At 49.1% G+C, this 1,372-nt stretch overlaps 1 protein-coding gene across 1 annotated transcript; it reads right to left on the reverse strand.

The window, feature by feature from the left end:
• Positions 1-93: 93 nt before the first annotated feature.
• LOC117171958 lies at positions 94-1,074 on the reverse strand. Its single transcript, XM_033359646.1, has 2 exons — positions 923-1,074; positions 94-663 (listed from the first exon to the last, which is right to left on the reverse strand). The coding sequence occupies exon 2, from the start codon at positions 599-601 to the stop codon at positions 137-139; it is 465 nt and encodes a 154-aa protein (XP_033215537.1). The 5' UTR covers positions 602-663; positions 923-1,074; the 3' UTR covers positions 94-136.
• Positions 1,075-1,372: the final 298 nt, after the last annotated feature.

Genomic DNA, 1,372 nt, shown 5'->3' on the forward strand with positions numbered 1-1,372 from the left:
AACATAATATCTTAACCATAGAATTTCGATCGATCACGGCTTCTACATTATAAGATTTACATTGTTAATTTGGCTTGTTTCACAGTCTTGGAGCGGAATACCGTTTTTGGAACCTAAGTGTGTGTTATAATATTTCCTAACCTGGGTACTGTTTTTCGAACAGACGGAGAAGGGAGTCAATCTCCTCAATAGTTTCCGCGGCGGAGGGACTCTGAACGGAGGACAAGCCGTCCCTGGGTCGCGGCGTATCACTACTTACAGGTCCGAGCGCGTTACTCCGCGATTCGGGGCTTGAACTTCCTTCACGGATGGTTAATTCCTTTATGTGCCGGGAGAGCGCATCCCGTTCACGATCGGGCAAGAATGCGAAGATCTCTGAATAGACCGACTGGCAATCGCGGAAATCCGGCGAAGCAGCGATCCGAGAATTTTGGGCCTGTCGGCGTAAAGCAAGCCTATCCGGTGGCAAATTGCAGTTGACGGGGACTATCAATGCGCGGCCAGGGTCCGATGGCGTGGTACTGGCCCAATAATGTGCGGCCAGATTCGCCTCGTGGATGAGTTGCTCTCCGAATGCGGCGTTGATTTTATGTTTGACCATTAAACGTTTAATTTTGCGGACGCGACTTTGACGCCGCCGAGAAACCTCACTGCAAGCTCACACTGAAATGCAAAATAAAGGCAAATAAATCCTTTAATAAAACGACTATGCAAACACTACTTCCACTACAAGTCGAACCCTTTTCCGTGACGCGACGCGAAGAGTCGTTCAGGAGAAGTGAGCAGATAAACAATCAAAACATTAAAAAAACAAAAATGAAAGCAAGTACTCACTTGAGGAGGTGACAAAAAAGCAAATGCCCAACGGGCAGGTAAATAAAAAAAAACAAAGAGGGTGATTCTGACGGCAAGAATGGCTTACCCAGTGGACTTGGATTATGCCGAACTTTGCTTTCGCCGTGGGAACCAGCTGTTCCAGTCGGGCTGGAAGATTTCAGGGTAGCTGCCCCGAGAAGATCAAACGTTCCAGGCAACCTGGAAGATCTCTGGTTAGGTGCACTCCAAACGTCTGGAGGATAGCTCGCCAGACAAGCTGGCGGATCTGTCGTTCTCGGGTTCTGCACGGCTTTATATTGCGTTGTCCCTACTTCCAGTTGCGCGGAGGAGGGGCTGGTTACCTAAGTGGGGTCTGGCGGTGGCTACGATTGGTGACGCTCTCTCACGTGGTTCGTGCACTCGGCGGAGTGGGGCTCGCTTGCTACGTTGAGTGCTGCCTGCCTGTATTGCCGCGCGCTCGGGCCTGTTTTATTTTAATATTAGTGACTAACATTATTTGTGTCGTTTTGAGACTAAATGGCATGTTACAATGTGT

This window comes from Belonocnema kinseyi, chromosome 4 (assembly GCF_010883055.1).
Source record: "Belonocnema kinseyi isolate 2016_QV_RU_SX_M_011 chromosome 4, B_treatae_v1, whole genome shotgun sequence".
Lineage (NCBI taxonomy): Eukaryota > Metazoa > Arthropoda > Insecta > Hymenoptera > Cynipidae > Belonocnema > Belonocnema kinseyi.

Bases quoted from the DNA above. Each gene is read 5' to 3' on its own strand.
- LOC117171958 (XM_033359646.1), bottom strand. From the start codon at position 601: ATGGTCAAACATAAAATCAACGCCGCATTCGGAGAGCAACTCATCCAC.